The 19,776-nt window shown below is 46.1% G+C and overlaps 1 protein-coding gene across 2 annotated transcripts in view; it reads left to right on the top strand.

The window, feature by feature from the left end:
• The window catches only part of LOC137420545 (dedicator of cytokinesis protein 1), a gene marked incomplete in the record, with an annotated part of 615,378 nt that overhangs the window by 572,162 nt on the left and 23,440 nt on the right, over positions 1-19,776 (top strand). The window contains 2 exon segments of one of the 2 annotated variants that reach the window (XM_078772553.1): positions 1,615-1,750; positions 18,899-19,050. In XM_078772553.1, coding sequence (XP_078628679.1) covers positions 1,615-1,750; positions 18,899-19,050 — 288 coding nt within the window. 2 annotated transcript variants of the gene reach the window in all.

Here is a 19,776-nt window from a genome sequence, read left to right on the forward strand (position 1 = left end):
CTATGGAGTTGTAAATGGTGTGCAGTTGATCTCTGGAGTTGTAAATGGTGTGCAGTTGTGATCTATGGAGTTGTAAATGGTGTGCAGTTGATCTATGGAGTTGTAAATGGTGTGCAGTTGATCTATGGAGTTGTAAATGGTGTGCAGTTGATCTATGGAGTTGTAAATGGTGTGCAGTTGATCTATGGAGTTGTAAATGGTTTGCAGTTGATCGATGGAGTTGTAAATGGTGTGCAGTTGATCTATGGAGTTGTAAATGGTGTGCAGTTGATCTATGGAGTTGTAAATGGTGTGCAGTTGATCGATGTAGTTGTAAATGGTGTGCAGTTGATCTATGGAGTTGTAAATGGTGTGCACTTGATCAAACGAGTTGTAAATGGTGTGCAGTTGACCTATGGAGTTGTAAATGGTGTGCAGTTGATCTCTGGATTTGTAAATCGTGTTCAGTTGATCTCTGGAGTTGTATATGGTGTGCAGTTGATCTATTGAGTTGTAAATGGTGTGCAGTTGATCTATGGAGTTGTAAATGGTGTGCACTTGATCTATAGATTTGTAAATGGTGTGCAGTTGATCTATGGAGTTGTAAATGGTGTGCAGTTGATCTATAGAGTTGTAAATGGTGTGCAGTTGATCTATGGAGTTGTAAATGGTGTGCAGTTGATCTTTGGAGTTGTAAATGGTGTGCACTTGATCTATAGAGTTGTAAATGGTGTGCAGTTGATCTATGGAGTTGTAAATGGTGTGCAGTTGATCTCTGGAGTTGTAAATGGTGTGTAGTTGATCTCTGGGGTTGTAAATGGTGTGCAGTTGATCTCTGGAGTTGTAAATGGTGTGCAGTTGATCTATAGAGTTGTAAATGGTGTGCAGTTGATCTCTGGATGTGTAAATGGTGTGCAGTTGATCTCTGGAGTTGTAAATGGTGTGCAGTTGATCTCTGGAATTGTAAGTGGTGTGCAGTTGATCTCTGGATTTGTACATGGTGTGCAGTTGATCTATGGAGTTGTAAATGGTGTGCAGTTGATCTCTCGAGTTGTAAATGGTGTGCAGTTGATCTCTGGAGTTGTAAATGGTGTGCAGTTGATCTCTCGAGTTGTAAATGGTGTGCAGTTGATCTCTGGAGTTGTAAATGGTGTGCAGTTGATCTATGGAGTTGTAAAGGGTGTGCAGTTGATCTCTGGAGTTGTTAATGGTGTGCAGTTGATCTCTGGAGTTGTAAATGTTGTGCAGTTGATCTCTGGAGTTGTAAATGGTGTGCAGTTGATCTCTGGAGTTGTAAATGGTGTGCAGTTGATCTCTGGAATTGTAAATGTTGTGCAGTTGATCTCTGGAGTTGTAAATGGTGTGCAGTTGATCTCTGGAGTTGCTGAAATGCAGACATAAAAGTGAAATTTGACGAATTGCTCTGAAGTGCAAATCCTCACTTACTATTTCCTGGACAATGTATGATATTTGTTGAAATTGGAAGCAGTCGCCTGACCTGTAACTCGTTTTCTCATCAGAGCCGTAACCTTTAGCCTTGAACAATTCAGGAAAATGGCCTGCTTAGTGTGCATGGTCGAGAGAAGAGGGTGAAGTGTTTATTGTGTGAATCAGTCATATTTTGCTTTCTTCCAGATAACATCAATAAGACCACAACGACCACGCAGTGCAGTGAATCCATTGGGGGACAGGCGGATCTCTCTCTCGCATACTGTTGTCAATCCCAGCACCTCTTCACGCCCACAATCCATGGAAATCCTTCCCTCTCCGAGTAAGTATTGCCGTTTAGTGTCAGAGATTTTCCAAAATCATGGAAAATGGATGGAATTCGTGGAATCTGCCTCACTTGAAACAGAAAACTGACTCCAATATGGAAAATAACGGAATGTAGCAAGTTGCAGAAAAACAAGTCAAGCTTAGTTTGAATAACAAATAAAATATTCACTAAACTGTCTGATTTTGTGTGTGCCATTGTCTACAGACTTAATTACCACAGCGTAATTACGAAAACTAATTTTTAAATATTACACCACAATTAGATGCACAAGGAATACCTTTTACACCGTCTGTACTGTCTGTACCATCTACTCCGTCTCTAACATCTACACCGTCTGCACCGTCGATACCGTCTGCACTGTCCACACCATCGATACCATATATACGGTCTTTACCGTCTCCACTGCCTACACTGTCTATTCTATACCGTCGATACCGGCTACAGTACAGTGTTTATACCGTCTACACAGTCTGTACTGTCTACACAGTCTGTGACGTCTATACAGTCTCCACTGTCTACACTGTCTATTCTATACCGTCGATACCGGCTACAGTGTTTATACCGTCTGCACCATCTACACAGTCTGTACTGTCTACACAGTCTGTACTGTGTCTACACAGTCTGTACTGTCTACACAGTCTATAACGTCTATACCGTCTATACCGTCTCCACTGTCTACACTGTCTATTCTATACTGTCGATACCGGCTACAGTGTTTATACCATCTACACAGTCTGTACTGTCTACACAGTCTATAACGTCTATAACGTCTGCACCGTCTATACCGTCTATTCCGTCTTCACCTTCTACACCGTCTCTACTGTCTGCACCATCTTTACTGCATGTACCGTCTGCACCGTCTATTCCGTCTGTACCTTCTGTACCGTCTGCACCATCTATACCGTCTGCACCATCTCCACCGTCTATACCATCTGCACCATCTATTCCGTCGATACCGTCTTCACCATCTATGCAGTCTGTACCATCTGCACCATGTACTCCGTCTACACCGTCTATACTGTCTGCACCATCTATACCATATACACTGTCCACACCATCTATACCATCTATACCGTCTGTACCATCTGCCCCATCTACTCCGTCTATACCGTCTGCACCATCTATACAGTGTGTACCGTCTGCACCATCTATACCGTCTGCACCATCTATACAGTCTGTACCATCTGCACCATCTATACTGTCTGCACCATCTATATTCTATACCATATACACTGTCCACACCATCTATACCATCTATACTGTCTGTACCATCTGCCGCATCTACTCCCTCTGTACCATCTATACCGTCTGCACCATCTATACTGTCGATACCGTCTGCACCATCTATACCGTCTACACTGTCTATACCGTCTACACTGTCTATACCGTCTGCACCATCTATACCGTCTGCACCATCTATACCGTCTGCACCATATATACCGTCTCTACCGTCTGCACCATCTATACCGTCTGTACTGTCTGCACCATCGACTCCGTCTATACCGTCTACACCATCTATACCGTCTGCACCATCTATACCGTCTGTACTGTCTGCACCATCTACTCCGTCTATACCGTCTATACTGTCTGCACCATCTATATTCTATATCATATACACTGTCCACACCATGGATACCAGCTATACCGTCTGTACCATCTATACCGTCTGTACTGTCTGAACCATCTACTCCATCTATACCGTCTATACCGTCTGCACCCTCTATACCGTCTGTACTGTCTGCACCATCTACTCCGTCTATACCGTCTACACCGTCTATACTGTCTGCACCATCTATATTCTATACCATATACACTGTCCACACCATCTATACCGTCTGTACCATCTGCCCCATCTACTCCGCCTATACCGTCTGCACCATCTATACCATCTGTACCGTCTGCACCATCTATACCATCAATACCGTCTGCACCGTCTATACCGTCTACACTGTCTATACAGTCTACACTGTCTATACCATCTGCACCATCTATACCATCTACACCGTCTGCACCATCTATTGTTACGTGTTCCTCCCCGACCTCCTGGTCTCGGTATACCTCCGAACCCCGGGAGGGCAACGGCAGAAAAATATGTTATTCCGTGTCGAATTTATATGGAAACCACACCCAGAGTTATCCACAAACAAAGAATATATTAAAAAGCACACAGGAATAACGATACAACAATGATAGCAATCAACCATACAATCAATATCTTAGGATGGTACCATCCTCTCTAGTACAACAACAACAACAACAACAACAACAACATGCATTTTAAGGCCATTTTCCCTGCTAGAGCGGGGGTTAGCCTTGCAGTCCCCATGACAATCTTCTCCATCTTGCCCTATTTTCTGCATCTCTCCTTGTTAACCCCCTTGCCCGCATTTCTTCTTCCACCATCTTTGACCAAGTCTTTCTCGGTCTTCCCCGTCCTCTACTTCCTTCGACATTCATTTCCATCACTCTACTCAACCAGTCACTTTCATCCTTCCTCAACACATGACCAAAGCATCTCAACCTGTTCCTCTTCACAGCATCAATCACAGGCTCTATTCCCATCATTTTTCGCAATTCATCATTTGTCTTCCTCTCTCTCAACGAAACTCCGCACATCCATCGAACCATTTGCATTTCCACCCTTTCCAGCTTCGTTGCTGGTCTACGTTCATTACCCATGACTCGCTCCCATAAATCATAACACTTCTCACACATGCAGCATACACCTTTCCCTTCAGCTTCAACGACACTCCCCTCATCATCAGCACACCACTCAGTTCCCAAAACTTCTTCCATGCACATCTCACTCCAGCAACCGTTGCCGAGTCTGATCCACCTTCTCCATTCAGCATGTCTCCGAGGTAGCAAAATGTTTTCACACCTTCCAGCTTCACGCCGTCTCCAAGATCCAACTCAACATTTCCTCCATCTGCAGCTCCCTCTGTGCACACCTTACATTTTAATGTAGCTGCCACACTGGTTAATGACCCTCTCAGACCACTACATTTTTGATGAACCCACTCAGCGCACATTGTACATTGAATGGAGTTCACTCCGACACCCTTCCTGCACACAGCACAGGGCCACTTTCCAGTTCTTTCCACCTCACCACATGCTTTACCACTTGCCATCACCTTCGTCTTTCCGATAAACACCTTCAGACCTTTTGTCTCCATACATTCCTTCCACTTGTTCATCTTTTCCTTCAGTCCATCCATACTTTCCGCAATCAACACCAGATCATCTGCATACAACAACTCCCACGGTAAACCCTCCTTTACGTTCTGAGCCAGCACCTCCATCACAGCTACAAATAGTAGTGGACTTTGTACCGACTCCTGATGCACTCCCACCTTCACCTCAAACTCACCACTGTTCCCGTCCTTCGTCCTTACAGCTGTGCGCGCTCTTTTGTACATTGCCATCACTACTCTGATCAACCATTCCTCCACTCCTAACTTCCTCATTGCCCATGTCAATACTTTTCGTGGAACCCCATCGAATGCTTTCTCCAGATCAACAAACCCAAGAAACAACTACTTCCTCTTCTCCATGTTCTTCTCCTGCAACTGCCTCACAATAAAAAGCGCGTCTGTCGTTCCTCTTCCTGGCATAAATCCAAACTGCATTTCGTCGATCTTCAGTTTCTTCCTTATTCTCCTCTCCAACACCCTTTCGGTCTTCCCCGTCCTCTACATATTCTATACCATATACACTGTCCACACCATCTATACCATCTATACTGTCTGTACCATCTATACTGTCTATACCATCTATACTGTCTGCACAAACTCCTTACAGACCTTCATTCCAAGCTCCAATAACTTTATCACTCGGTACGAGCCACACTCTAGAGGGTCACCTTTCCCCTTGTATAGAGGGGTGAGGGTACTCAGTTCCCAATCCACTGGAATGCGGCCTTCTTTCACCGCCAGATTACAGATCTCTGTCATTCTCTTCACACCCCAACTTCCTGCTGCCTTCAACATATCTCCCACAACTCCCGTCGGCCCTCCCGCTTTTCTACTCTTCATTGCTTTTATCTTTATCCTTCATTCTATTTATTTTCTTCATTTATTTCATTCATTTATTTTCTTATTTATTTATTTATTTATTATTTTATTTATTTATTATTTATTTATTTATTTATTATTTATTTATTTATTTATTTATTTATTTATTCATTTATTTTATTTATTTATGTCGGCTTCATTTTATTTATTTATTTATCTTTATTTTTATATTTATTTTTATCCCTGGTGTTGGGCTAGCGGTTAGGGTGCCGGCTTAGGATCCTAGGATCCTGGGTTTGAATCCCGGTCAATCGCTGAATTAACGCCAGGGGGGTTGACTCAGCCTGTCATCCTTCCGAGGTCGGCAAATTGAGTACCAGTTCACTGGTAATTCCCTGCTTGTCGTTAAAGGCGGCAAAAAGGGTTGGCGTCAGGAAGGGCATCGGCCGTAAAACATTGCTTCAAAAAGGGGACCGAAAAACAACAACAACCACGGTTACCGAAAAAGGCCAACCCCCGCTTGCGGGGAAAAATGGCCTCTAAAGGTGGTTTTTATTGCTTTTATCGCTTCCTCAACTTCCTTCTCAGTTATCTTCTCTGCCGGTCCTAAAACTGGGTTACTCTCTATGTTGCCATCCCATTCATTCTCTGTATTCAACAGCATTTCCATATATCTTTTCCATCTTCCTTTAATTCCATCTGGGTCCACAACGATTTGTCCCACTTCATCCTTCAAGCAACTCACCCCCATCACATCACACCTCTCTTTCGCTATCTGCTTTGCAATCCTGAATACTGCTCTCTGACCCTCTTCTGAATCCAAGCGTTCTCCGAACATTTTCTTACATGCCTCCTGCGCCTTTGCTACCTCTTTCTTTGCAGCCTTCTTGGCTGCCTTATAATGTTCATGCTCTGCTGTTTCTGCTCCCGTACCCTTCACCTTCTGCCACTCCTTGAACTTCTTCCTCTTCTCGTCAATCCTCTTTCCAACTTCATCATCCCACCACCATGTTTCCGAGTGCCTCGGTGGTCCTTTTGTCCATCCACATACCTCACCAACGACGGTGGGAGGGATTTTCGAAGCTCCACACGGTCTCCACGTTTTTCGAAGTTAAGTCTGTTCACAATTGTATTTTGTCGAAACTGTATTTATCTTTCGGTGTGTGAAGTTATTGTGTGCAACTTTGGTTGTTTCTCGGTGTTTATCTTTCATACATTTATCCTCTGTTTGCCGTGTCGCGAGCAAGGCCTTTGCAGCGTCGCGAACGATTTGAAATCGAAGTTAAGTGATTGTTCCCATTTGTATTTTCGTTAAAACTGTATTTATTTATGGTGTTGTACGTATATTGTGTCCCGACGAAGATTTTTCGGTGCAAATCTTTCATACCTGTATTGAAAATCGTGTTAATTCGTGTCGTGTCTTGAGGCCTTGTACAGTGTACACTGTACAACCTTGAGGCTTTGTTTTTCTCTCAGCGGTCCGTCGTTTGTGATCCAATAACTTTCGTTCTCTGTATTCCCAGTCTTTTCACCCATAGCCTACTTCCTTGTGTAAATCTCAACTCAAAAAAAAAAAAAAAAAAAAAAAAAAAAAAACATTTCCTTCTCTGTTATCATTCGTTTATTCATTCTTATTCGTTCGTTCGTTCTTCGACCACGTGTTTCTCCCCCATTTCCCCAGATAGTTTTCACTGTTATTAACCTTCAATGTTTACACTTTCCCCTCAAGTTATGTATTCCGTCATATTTTATAACACCTTTTTCTTCTTCTTCTTTAAAAGGCTGCTTTCGACTTGCTCACCAAATCGATTCATCCCCAAAAAAAATATCCATCTCCTATAGTGCCTTTTTTCTACATTCCCTAAACTCTCCTGCACCCCATCCTCCATCCAGCGTCCTTAAACGTATTTTTAACTCGAAGGTCACAAGAAACTCATTTTGCAATAAATGTTCGTTTCCCATAAATCGTACACTTTCTAAAATCCAATCTCACCCCTCCCCTCCAAATCTTCCCCATCACCCCTCCCCTCCAAATCTTCCCCATCACCCCTCCCCTCCAAATCTTCCCCATCACCCATCCCTCTCAAATCTCCCCCCTTGCCCCCTCCCTCCTAAACTACCCCCTCACTCCTCCCCGCCAAGACGCCCCCTCGCCCCTCCCCTCCTAGACTCCTCCCTCACCCCTCCCCTCCAAATCTCCCCCATATCCCATCCCTTTCAAATCCCTCCCCATGTCCCTTCCCTCCCAAACTCCCCCCTCACCCCTCCCCTTCAAATCTCCCCATCCTCATTGCTTCTCAATTTCCCCCCTCTCACTCCCCCTCCTCAAAGCGTCCTCCCCGCTTCTTCCCCCTTCCAACTCTCACCTCCATCTCCCCCAACCTTCTGCCTCGCTCTTCCCCCTCCTCAAATAACACCTCATTGTGCCTCACCCAATCACCATCAAACCTTTTGTCCGCCCCATCCTTCCCTTTCTCCGAGCTATTCTGAAATCTCTGACACACCTTCAACAGCTCTCCCTACCTCTTCCACCTCTTCCACATCTTACCCTACCCCTCCTCCCCCCTGTTCTGTATCTGATGCTCCCCCTTCCTCTTCATTAACGGTATGGACCTCAAACATCTGGGGCCTTCGTTCAAACTTAACTGATCTCTCCATACAGGTTGCTTCTGTCAAACCAGACGTGATCTGCTTAACAGAAACTTTCCTCCTTTATGATGTCTCTGATTCCTTAGTATCTCTCCCGGGCTACTCCCTCCTCCGGTATGATAGACCTGAGCCTCGTCCTGGAGGCGGGGTTGCTATCTTTATCAAAAACTCTCTTCCTCACTCGCCCTGCACTGCACTCTCTCCACCTCACCCCCAGGAATACCTCTGGCTACGGCTTCCCCTTCGCTCCCACCTCTTGTTCATATGTGTGTTGTACCATTCACCAAACAGTGATGACTCCATCTACATCTCGCTGGCTGATAATATGGACCAACTTCTATCTACTCATCCCAACTCTCTCTTCCTCATATGTGGTGATTTCAACTGTCATCATGCCAGTTGGCTGGGTGTGGGTACCTCTCTCACCAGCCATGGCTCCTCAGCAAAGGACTTCTGCGACTCACTGGGACTGACACAATCTGTCAATTTCCCGACCCGGATCTCAGTCAACGGAACATCTTCTCTTCTGGACTTGGTTATGACTAACTTCCCTGAAAATGTCTGCTGCTCTTCTTCTGCTCCAATCGGATCATCTGATCATGTCCTTGTTAAAGTGGACATCTCTGACCATCCTCAGGGAGCCTACTCAGCATCGACGAGTCTGGCATTTCACTCAGGCCAACTGGCACGGTCTTCAAGCAGCCATCAATCATCTGGACTGGTCTCCCATCTCTACCACCTCTGACATCAACTCATCCTGGGAATTCTTCCAAAGTAAATTGCTCTCTCTCATGCACAGATTTATCCCATGTCGTCTTCAGTTGTCATACCCTTCCTCCCGTCCATGGTACACGGAATCTTGTGGTGAGGCTGTTGCCCAGAAACAACTTGCCTTCGTCTCCTGGAAAGCAAATCCAACGGAAGGAAATCTCATTTCCTTTCACAAAGCCCGAAACAAGTGTGTGTCCACCCTCAGGAGAGCCAGGAAACAATATCTCTCCATTCTCAAGACCGAACTCTCTTATCTGTCTCCCTCTTCCAAATCCTGGTGGCGTCTGGTCAAATCCGTTTCTGGTGTTTGTTCCCCCTCCATCCCCTCCCTTACCTCAAACGGCTACACAGCTGACTCCGCACGTGAAAAAGCTGAATGCCTCAACTCTGTGTTTGCCTCTAAATCTTGTGTCCCAAACCCATCCCTCTCTGTACCCACCATACCCAGTCATACCCTGCTGCTCCTGGACTCCGTGTCCTTTCCGCCTGACAAGGTGGAAAAGTTTCTGTCAACCCTCGACTCTGATTCTGCAACTGGACCCGACGGCATCAGCCCACGGGTCCTAAAATCCTGCTCTGCCGCTCTATCTCACCCTCTCTCTGTTCTCTTCACCCTCTCTTTTGCTCAAGGTCAACTGCCATCTGCTTGGAAATCAGCCAACATCACCGCTTTGCACAAAAAAGGTGCAAAAACAGATCCTAGCAACTACAGACCAATCAGCCTTCTCCCAATTATCAGCAAAGTCATGGAATCCATCATTGCTTCGGATATGAGATCTTTCCTCTTCTCCAATGGCTTGATCTCTGATCATCAATTTGGTTTCAGACCAGGTCACTCTACTCTGGACATGCTGCTTCTGCTGTCTCAACAATGGATGGAGGTCCTCAATGCCAAACAGGAAATTAGAGCTGTCTCCCTCGACATATCACGTGCCTTCGACACGGTCTGGCACCCCGCTCTGCTCACCAAACTCTCCTCCTTTGGTATCCATGGAAATCTCCACGCATGGCTGGCGGACTTCCTCTCTAGTCGTCGTCAACGTGTGGCCCTGAATGGGTTTCTCTCATCTCCTCTTCCTGTTCAGGCTGGAGTTCCCCAAGGCTGTGTTCTGGGCCCCGTGCTTTTTCTGTTCTTCATCAATGATCTCTCTGACTCTCTTGAAAATCCTCTCTATCTCTTTGCTGATGACTCCACTCTCTGCCGCTCCATTCCTCTTCCCTCAGATCGGCAGTCTGCAGCCTCCTCACTCTCTGAAGACTTGGACAAAATCACAGACTGGTCAAACAAGTGGAACATGTCTTTCAATCCTGACAAATCTCACACTCTTACTATGTCTCTCCGAAAAGATCGACTGGACAACCCTCTCATCTACTTTCTCAACAATCCTCTCAAAGAAGTTCTGTCGCTCAAGCTTTTGGGTCTCACTATCTGCCATGATCTTTCTTGGGAAAACCACATTTCCAAGCTGGCCTCCAAAGCCAGTCGCCGACTGGGCATCCTCCGTCGTGCGAAGTCCTTCCTCGGCACAACTGAGCTCCTCACCACATACAAGGCTTTCATCCGCAGCTCAATGGAATACTGTTCTCCCCTATGGGCCGGTGCTCCTGCCTCACACCTAGCTCGGCTTCACGCTGTTGAAACCAAAGCTTTCAGAATTATTGGAATCTCCCGCGATGAAGCTATCTCTGAGGGCCTTTCACTCACTCACCGCAGGCAGGTAGGTGGTCTTTCTGTCTTCTACCGACTCCTCTCCGGCCTTGCACCCCCAGCTCTCTCTGTGCTCTGTCCCCCAAATATTCCCACAGGTCGCACAAGATCTGCCAGCAACCCTCTGATGGTTAAACTGCCGAAATCTCGGCTCTCTGCTCACCTTCACTCTTTCATTCCTCTTTTCTCCCGCCTCTGGAACAAACTCCCTCACTCCCTTCAATCCCACTCCTCCCTCCAGGTCTTTAAAACAGCTGTTCACCACCATCTCTTATCTTCCCCCATCCAAAACCTTGATCTTTTCTACCCCCGCTAATTCACCCCAGATCCACCTTGTTTGAAATTCCAACTTCTTTCCTGGAAGTCCTGGCAGTGTCCATATGTTTTATACCTCTCCCACCGCCCCCATTCCCATGCCCCCCCCCCAAAGCCCTCGCCCTCTCTCAGATCTCTCGATGTCTCCATGTCTCTCGGTCCCTGCTCTCAAATGTTGTGTTTGTGTCCTTCACCCTCTCTCCCCATCTTGTCTACCGCTCCCGATGTTATATGTTTTATGTGTCGGTTTGTCTTTCTGTGTGATTAATGTTCGCTCTTTCACGAGCCTCGATCTTGTATACAAAAAAAAAAAAAAAAAAAAAAAACGACTCCCAACAGACTAGCTTTCATTGACATCCAACCACTTTCAAGCTCAACCACATCATCCTCTACCCTACTCAGCCTCTCTTTTAATGCCTCCCTTACTGTCACCTCTTTCAACCTCCACACCTTCATTCTCGGTTGGTACTTCACCCGCCGAGCTCTCCTCGCACCTTTCACCCTTATGTCGCAGACAACCAAGTGGTGCTGTGAAACAGCCTCCTCCCCCGGGATCACCTTTGTGTCCCGGAGGTGCCCCCTATCTCGCCTACACACCATCAGGTAGTCAACGGTTGTCGTCGACCCACCTGACGTGTATGTAACAAGCTTATTATCCTCTTTCTGGAACTGAGTATTACAAATCAACAAATCAGCTCCATCAGCAAACTCCAAAATCCTATCACCTTCTCCATTTCTCACACCATATCCGTAACCCCCATGAACTCCCTCAAAACCATCCATACTCCTTCCCACATGTCCATTTAGGTCTCCTCCTACCACAACAACTTCCTCATATTTAACGTTTTCCATCAGCTTCTCTATCGCACACCAGAACTTGTCCTTCTCTTCATCGCTCCGACCAACCTGCGGAGCATATCCCGAGATGATGTTCACCAAGAGCTTTCCAATCATCATTTTCACCATCATCAACCTATCACTCACTCTCGTCACACTCACCACACTGTCTACAAACTCCTCAGAAAACAGGACACCAACACCATTCACGCCCTCCAGGCACCCTTGCCACACAAACTTGTATTTCTGTCCCTGCCTACCCTTCACCATTCTCACACCACTTCCCTTCCATCTCGTCTCTTGCACACAACATATGCCCACTCTTCTACTGACAAATACTTCCACCACTTCTCCTGATTTCCCTGTCATTGTCCCTACATTCCATGTCCCAAACCTCAGAAACCGATCTCCACTTCGGGCTGTAACCTGCCCATATGTAGTTGTAATTGTCATGGTTCTCTTTTTGAGGCAATGTTTTTATGGCCGGATGCCCTTCCTGACGCCAACCCTCTTAGTCGTCTCTTACGACACGCAGGGATACGGTGTACCTATTCTAATCCAGGGTACACACTGGGAAACGTTTAAAACATGGAAATTCTTGGGAGGGGGGGTGGGGGGGCATCACGGCTGCGGGGGCCCCGTCAGCACCACGCCACGTTTGCCCGGTCAGCACCACACCCTTGGAAAGGACTTCGATGCACGTCGGCCTGGTCGGCCCAGAGCCTGGCACGAATTCCAAGGACATCAGCACGTCATCCGAAAACAGCTCCGGTTGGTGCAAACCACTCGGTCAATGGTGCGAACCAGGTCCCGAAACGCCCTTGCTCGCTTGGCCCCGATGAAGGCCTCGCTGGGTGTTCTCCAAACAGGGGCAGAATCGCCGAAGCCACGCTGGATTTCGTCAGCCAAAACCTTGCTCGCTCGGCCCTGATGAAGGCCTCGCTGGGTGTTCTACAAACAAGGGCAGAATCGCCGAAGCCACGCTGGATTTCGGCGGCGGAAAGTAGCCACGAAGCGACGATATTCGGTCGGGCTTTTCGTTGAATCTATGCTGCTGAATATCACACACGTCGGCCCGGTCGGCCCAGAGCCTGGCGCGAAGTCCAAGGACATCAGCACGTCATCCGAAAACAGCTCCGAAAAACTCTTCCTCCGAGCTGCTCTTGAACCTCGTCAGGAATCGTCCCGGTTCGTCTCAGACCTCCACGTCCTAGCGCAGGAAACCGCGAGCTGCACTGCCCGTGGGCGGGAACACAGTCTCTAGTAACCTCACTCAAACTCACTGCGCTCCCAGTGAATGGAACAGAACACTCCTCAATGTCTCTATAACTCAGAGGGGATCCCGGCGAAGAGGCGATGAGGCGCGGAAGGAGGGGTAGGCAAGGCGTGGACCGTCACGTGGTCCAAACCATAGCAAACTGGCGGTGGAAAGAGAAATCTCAAAGACGCGATCCGGACGTGCACATTCACTGTTCAATCCGCGAACCGCAGTGTAATCTTCACACGCCGCTTTAGTGCACACCCATCCCCGGCAGACCACCGGAGGGTGAGACCAGCTGACGCGGCAAAGACCTTGTTCAGTGAACGAGACACGAGGGTCAAAATGGCGGACGGCTCTTACTCAAGTCGAAGCCTCTAGGCGAGGATTCTCCCGAACCTCACGCCTGTACCTGACTATGCAGGCTTTTTCAATACTCCAGCGATAACACCAATCGCACAAGATTCTTTTCACGGACTCAACGTTCACTCACGACGTCCGCTCGACCACGCTCGCAACGGAGCTTCAAGACACGTCTTTTCACTGTCTCCTCACGCCTTCTTCTTCTCTATCGTCGTCTTCCGGCTTCCTGTCTCTTTTCCATGAGCGCTTTTAACCTTTTAACCACAATAACCATTTCCCTTAAACAACAATAACCATAATACTTAGAACCAACAATAATAATAATAACAATAATAATAAGTGCCAAATCCGTAACACTATATCGTCTACACCGTCGATACTGTCTGCACCGTCTATAACGGCCACACCGTCGATAGTCTTTTTTTTTTCTTTTTCTTTTTTTCCTTTTTTTTTTGTATACTGAATCGAGGCTCGTGAAAGAGCTAACATTTACTTCACAAACAAATCAACCAGACAAACAAAACACACAAAAAGAGTGAGCGGAAAACAAGATGGGGAGAGAAGGGGAAGCACACAAACACAACATTTAAGAGCAGGGAGATGTGTGGAAGGGAGAGGGCTTGGGGGGAGGAGGCGTGGGAAGGGGGGGGGGCCCCCTTCTATAACCTACGTTATATGAAGACGTGCACCGTCTATAACAGCCACACCGTCTATACTGTCTGCACCATCTATAACGGCCACACCGTCTATAGTGTCTGCACCATCTATAATGGCCACACCGTCTATACTGTCTGCACCATCTATAACGGCCACACCGTCTATACTGTCTGCACCGTCTATAACGGCCACACCGTCTGTACTGTCTGCACTGTCTATAACAGCCACACCGTCGATACTGTCTGTACCGTCTGTACCGTCTATAACGGCCACACCGTCTATAGTGTCTGCACCATCTATGATGGCCACACCGTCTATACTGTCTGCGCCGTCTATAACGGCCACAACGTCTATACTGTCTGCACCGTCTATAACGGCCACACCGTCTATACGGTCTGCACCGTCTATAATGGCCACACCGTCTATACTGTCTGCATCCAAAGCTCTGTAATGTAAGCGAAGCAATGGCAACCCCCCTGGTGTACTAATGTCAATGTACTCATACATAGTGCCATCTCTGCATATGACATTTGGAGATGAGCATTTATAATTACAGTCACGTGAAAAAGTAAGTACACCCCATGTAAAGTTTTGACTTTTTCAACATATTTCAACATACAGCTATTTGATCTTCATTTAAACAATATTGATAGATAAAGGTGATATAATATAACAAATATCATGAAACATTTACATTTTGTCGTCCATTGTATAATTTAAATAAACATAAATGTAAATTTCGCATGTGGAAAAAGTAAGTCCACCCCTACATTTATCACTACTTCAAATACCTAAAATTAGAATCAGGTGCACCAGCTCAGGTGCAAATGATTAGAACATCGTTGGAGAGGATCTTGGATGAACCTGTCTTATTCAAACCTCAGACATTTAGTTTGGTTTGCTCTTTGTTGTTGAAGTGTGCGGCGTCACCATGCCTAGATCAAAAGAGCTCTCTGAGGCCTTCAGAAAGAAGGTTATAGATGCCTACGAGTCTGGGAAGGGATTTAAAAAGATCTCCAAACAATTTCAAATCAATCATTCGACTGTCCGGAAGATCATCTACAAGTGGAGAAGATTCCAAACAACTGCCAACTTGTTCAGGCCAGGCCGCCCCAGCAAGTTCAGCCCGAGAGCAGACCGCAAGATGCTGAAAGAAGTCTCTAAGAACCCCAGAATGTCATCACTGGACCGAAAGGTAGCTCTTGCCACTGTTGATTTCAAAGTGCACGAGTCTACCATTAGAAAGAGGCTGCACAAATTTGATCTACATGGGAGGTGTGCCAGGAGGAAGCCTTTGCTGTCCAGAAAGAACATCAGGGCAAGACTAAAGTTTGCCAATGAACACCTCGGCAAAGACCAGCACTTCTGGAACAATGTGCTCTGGACAGATGAGTCAAAGGTAGAGCTATTTGGCCACAGTACCAGAAGACATGTTTGGCGAAAACCAAAGACAGCATTTGACCACAAGAACCTGATACCAACTGTAAAGCATGGTGGTGTAAATATTATGGTTTGGGGCAGCTTTGCTGCATCAGGGCCTGGGCAGCTCACCATCATAGAATCCACTATGAATTCTTCATTGTACCAGAGGGTGCTTGAGGATAATGTGAGGCCATCTGTCGGAAAGTTGAAGCTCAACCGAAGGTGTACCTTGCAACATGACAATGACCCTAAACATACCAGTAAATCCACCAAGGAATGGCTGAAAAGAAAGAAATGGAGGGTTCTGGAATGGCCAAGTCAAAGCCCGGATCTAAATCCCATTGAGATGTTGTGGGGGGATTTTGAAACGAGCTGTGCATGCAAGAAACCCCTCAAACATCGCACAGCTGAAAGAATTCTGCATGGAGGAGTGGGCAAAAATTTCTCCCAGCCGATGTCAGAGACTGGTAGACAGTTATAAGAAACGCCTACTTGAGGTTGTTTCTGACAAAGAGGGCAATACCACCTATTAGAGCCAAGGGTGTACTTACTTTTTCCACATGCGAAATTTGCATTTATGTTTATTTAAATTATACTTGGACTACAAAATGTAAATGTTTCATGATATTTGTTATATTATATCACCTTTATCTGTCAATATTGTTGAAATGAAGATCAAATAGCTGTATGTTGAAATATGTTGAAAAAGTCTAAACTTTACATGGGGTGTACTTACTTTTTCACGTGACTGTATATAATTTTATACTTTTCCCACCCGCCGTTTGTAATTTTATTGTCATTTTATTACCCCTTGCATTTCAACGTCACCCTGGTGGTAAAATATACCACCCAGAGGCATCAGGGTGCGGACGCTTGAGGAAAATTGAGTTTATTTTCAATGTAAGTGCACAAAAACAAATGCTTCTTTCCAAGGTTAACACAAAACAATTTATTTTCCGAAAAGGATTTTTTTTAAAGGGACTTTTTAAAATGGGAAATTGGTGCCTCTTGTCATTTATTCGCTCGCAGTCCTTCTTGTGGGCCATCATGAGAGCCATTTACTTCACTTTCTCAAGGTTTTGTATTCCCTCAAAATGCTCAAATCTCTACATATGCTCGGCATCCTTTCACCTTGTCAACACCGGTTTTACTTTCCCACCTTGCGACTGTACACACATGGATATTTACACGTAAACATGATTTTTCCTTTGAGTTGTTTTTTTAGGGTTTTTTTGTTGTTGTTTTGTATACATAGTCGAGGCTGGTGGAAGAGCTACTACAAGTACAGTGAAAGGATCAGGAAACAACAGGACAAAAGGAACACTTGAGAGAGGGAAAACATAAACAGCAGAGATGAAGGCCAAGTTAGAGGCAGACTTGGACAAACAATGGGTGTGGGGAGGAATGAGGGGCAGGTGAGGATGCACTGAGTGGATAAGATGGATACAAAAGGAAACTCAGGAAGGAAAACTAGAAATTTGGAAGAAGGAGGAAATGGGATTGGGGGTGGGGGTTCAACAAGGGTAGAAAATATCGTAGTTTTGGATTGGGGATGATCTGAGATGGTGGTGAGCAGTTGTCTTGAAGACCTGGAAGGAAGAATGAGATTGAAGAGTGTGTGGAAGTTTGTTCCACAGGTGTGTGTGTGTGTGTGTGAGAGGGAGAGGGAGAGAGAGAGAGGGAGAGAGAGAGAGAGAGAGGGAGAGAGAGAGACAGACAGACAGAGACAGACAGAGACAGACAGACAGAGACAGACAGAGAAGAAAGAGGAGAGAGAGAGATTTGTCAGGATTGAAAGACATTCACATAAGAGCTTGACCAGCTTGTGATTTTTTTTCAACGTCTGAATATAGGGGAAGAGGCCGCAGCCTGCGTATCTGAAGGATGGCATGGCAGAGGGTGGAGTCATCGGCAAATAGATCAAGAAGATTTTCCAGAGAGTCAGAGAGATCATTGATGAAGATCAGGAATAGGACTGGGCCCAGAACACTGATTTGGGGAACTCCAGCCTTGATAGGGAGAGGAGATGAAAGGATTCCATTGAGAGGCACACATTGGTTACATGAGTAGAGGTAGACAGTAAAGCATGTGTGGAGTTGGCCTTGGACGCCATCAGCATCGAGTTTGGAGAGTAAGGTAGGATGCCAGACTGTATCAAAAGCATGAGATATGTCCAGAACCACGGCCCTTATCTCATGTCTGACATTAAGGGCCTCCATCCATTGTTGGGTGAGTATATGCAACATGTTCAAGGTAGAGTGACTTGGTCTGAAACCAAATTGGTGATCTGCGATGAGGTTGTTGCAGAAAAGAAATGGTTTCATGTGAACTGGGATGATGTATTCTGTGACCTTGCTGATGATTGGAGGTAAGCTGATAGGTCTGTCGATCAGAGGATCCGTTTTTGCCTCTTTTCATGTAATGCAGTGATGTTGGCAGATTTCCAAGCAGATGGAAGATGAACTAGCTCAAATGACCGGGTATAATGGGCAGAGAAGGGATGTGCAAGAGCAGCCGAGCAGGATTTTAGGACAAGTGAGCCAATGCTATCCGGTCCACTCTCAGAGTTGAGGGTTGCCAGAAACTTCTCCACCTTCTCAGGTGCAAAAGGCACAGTCCAGGAGCAGTTTAGGTATGACTGGGAAGGGTGGGTAAAGAGAGTGAGGGGTTGGAGGCACAAGATTTGGAAGCAAACACAGAATTGAGGAAGCAAACTCATGAGCGGAGTCGGCTGTGGTGCCATTTGAAGAGAGGAAAGGCATGAAAGGGAAGCGTACTCCAGGGAAAGATTTAACAAGGCGCCACCAGGTTTTAAAAGATGGAGGCAAGTTTGAAAGTTCATTCTTGAGGTTGGACAGATGTTGTTTCTAGTTCTCATGAGAACAGACAACACACTTGTTGTGGACTCTTTAGAATGCATTGAGATTGCTTTCTGTCGGATGAGGCTTCCACGAAGAGAAGGCAAGTTACTTCAGAGCAACTGCCTCACCACGGGATTTGGGGACATTTGCATATTTAGGGATATTTTTCCCTCTCTCGTCCTCCCTCCGCGATTCTGCTTCAATGCCTTTTCAGTACCGTGTATGTAAAAGCAACACGATGGCAGATGAAAGTTTAACATGATTCGCCACCATTCCTTCCTTCTGTAGCAGATGTGGATCTATCGGTGCCCGGCAACCCAGCATGTCAACCTCCTCCCCTACCAGAGAAAAACTACCCTGACCATTCTCACCCACCTGAAGATGTCGTACTTCCACCGAGTCTCTCCATTCCTCACGTGCGGGAAAGTACATTGCGCACGGTAAGTACCACCACGTACATGAGTAGACCGAGTAAAACCTGGACAGGCCAAAACTGACGAAACACACAGGTTCACCAACTGGGCCTGCTGAAGTGACATGCAGTCCTCCCAAAATGGAAAGATTAACAGGAATTCCAATATGATGCGACAATTTCATTAAAATGCACATTTAATCCTGTCAAGGCACAGAGAGCTGAAAAGTACATTTTAAACTTCTCTTGGACTTTTGAGGCAAAGAGGGATGTGGAGGAGAGCTGGAAATAAAAGTATCTGGAAATGTTGATTTGCATACCGACATCGATGCGGCTGTAAGCATGAAGCAGGCCAAAGGTTCACCAGTCAATGTGTGGCATCATGTGACTACATTAACTTGTCATGATAGTCATGTTCGTTTTGCACGAGTTGGTATTTGTAAACTCTACAAAGAATTTCAACATGGCAATAGGTTTTCCAAAGTTGCTGAAAACACTGTAAAGTGGCTAATGTAACGGAAGTTACTGTACTTGGACTCTGATGCACCAGACTGTAACACGGCGTTGGTGCTGCTGAAGCAGTTACTTGGCAAAGGTTACACTGGGTGGTTTCCATTGGCTTCCCAGCAGTCGTTAGGGCAGGAACGTGTTAAGGGTACTGGTTATAACTTGCCCACGCTTTGCGAATGACACTGGGATTTTTAACATCCACCATTTACTGCCGGTGGACAAGACACCCAGCTTAACGTCCACC

The sequence above is a fragment of the Myxine glutinosa genome, chromosome 2 (assembly GCF_964187855.1).
Source record: "Myxine glutinosa chromosome 2, kmMyxGlut1.1, whole genome shotgun sequence".
Lineage (NCBI taxonomy): Eukaryota > Metazoa > Chordata > Myxini > Myxiniformes > Myxinidae > Myxine > Myxine glutinosa.